The 1,477-nt window shown below is 43.2% G+C and overlaps 1 protein-coding gene across 1 annotated transcript; it reads left to right on the top strand.

The window, feature by feature from the left end:
• The first annotated feature begins 608 nt into the window (after positions 1 to 608).
• Positions 609 to 1,109, top strand: LOC149828377 (uncharacterized). The gene has a single exon (XM_090017038.1). The coding sequence runs from the start codon at positions 609 to 611 to the stop codon at positions 1,107 to 1,109; it is 501 nt and encodes a 166-aa protein (XP_089873164.1).
• Positions 1,110 to 1,477: the final 368 nt, after the last annotated feature.

Below are 1,477 nucleotides of genomic sequence, written 5' to 3'. Positions count from 1 at the left end.
TCAGACAGTGGTAGTCTGATTCCTTTGTGGTTTACTATTTTCAGGTGAAGACATAAATGCACAATCAGAGTGAGGGCGGTGGCATCGTCAGGCGATCATGGCACTACTACTTTTCTGTTTAATGTTTCTGGATATTTCAACTTGATGTAATAAACTTTGTTATGATGGAATAAGATTGAAGTTCTTAGTAGCTCCTCATTTATCTAGTTAAAGGTTTAAAAAAAAAAATTAGAATTTTCATTAAAAATTAAATGGGGTGTTACAATTATGGTATCAGAGCCAGACAGAAAAGTAGTAGTCATGACAGCCTCGACGGTCTGCCATCACTCTGTAAGTATATAATTTAAATATATCCACTAAAATTGTGCTTGGTTTGGCCATATTTAACATTAATCGAGTATCTGCAAACCACTACGTTATGGAATAACTATAACACTAAATTTTTTTATGTCTATGCCAATTAGATGGCATGGGCTAACAGGTGCAACGATATTCTCGAGACACTGCAAAACCTGGCTGGAGTGGTGGGCCAACAGGCCACAACAATGCAACAAATGGGCACTAACTTACAACAAGTGGCCCATGACAAATCGAATGCAATCGGGACCATGTCGTACAAGAAATTCATGGATATGGATCCACCTGCGTTTCTAGGAAAGACCGATCCTGAAGCAGCGGAGTCCTGGGTGCGGGAAATAGAGAGGATTTTTCGAGTGTTGGAAGTTCCGGCCGAACGACAGGTAGATTTTGGCACATATCGCCTGAAGGAACATGCAGAGAAGTGGTGGGAAACCACCCATGCAGTGAAGTTTCAGAATGGACCCGTGACATGGCCGCAGTTCGTGGAAGTGTTTAACAACACCTACTTTCCGAAACACGAGAGAACCAAGAAGATGCAGGAATTTCTCGACCTGCAACAAGGAGAAAGGACATTGGCAGAATACATCACGAAGTTTCACAGCCTAGAGCGTTATTGTCCCAATGTATACACGACGGACGAAGACCGGGCAATGAAATTTGCCCGAGGACTGAAAGCAGGACTCAGAAATCGCCTGTATACACGAGGGCCAAAAACCCTCGATGAGGCTATTCAGATAAAACACAACTAATAGATAATTGATGGAAAAAAAATTTTCCTAACTTATATCGGTGAATGTCACCAACCCAGGTTGCTACATTACTTGAGGATGATTGGAAGGAAGGACAGAAGTTCCAGAAGAATCGCCCTGGAGTGCAAAAGCCAGAATTCAAGAAGAGGTTCAGTGGGAAAAAGTTCTACCCCTATGCTAAGAAACCAAGGCATTCCGAAGAAAATAAAATGGTTCAGACCCAAGGCCAGCGATGCCAGAAATGCAACCGTTTCCATCCGGGACAACAATGCCCTCGAGAGACGGGCGGCTGCCTTTACTGTGGAAAACTGGGGCACTATATCAGGGAGTGCCGCAAGAAACAGGCAGATGATGCAAAAAGGGCAAGT

Source organism: Nuphar pumila, chromosome 9 (assembly GCF_984573655.1).
Source record: "Nuphar pumila chromosome 9, dmNupPumi1.hap1.1, whole genome shotgun sequence".
Classification (NCBI taxonomy): domain Eukaryota; kingdom Viridiplantae; phylum Streptophyta; class Magnoliopsida; order Nymphaeales; family Nymphaeaceae; genus Nuphar; species Nuphar pumila.
Note: the sequence above shows the minus strand (reverse complement) of the source record. Positions and strands in the feature narration are given on the sequence as shown.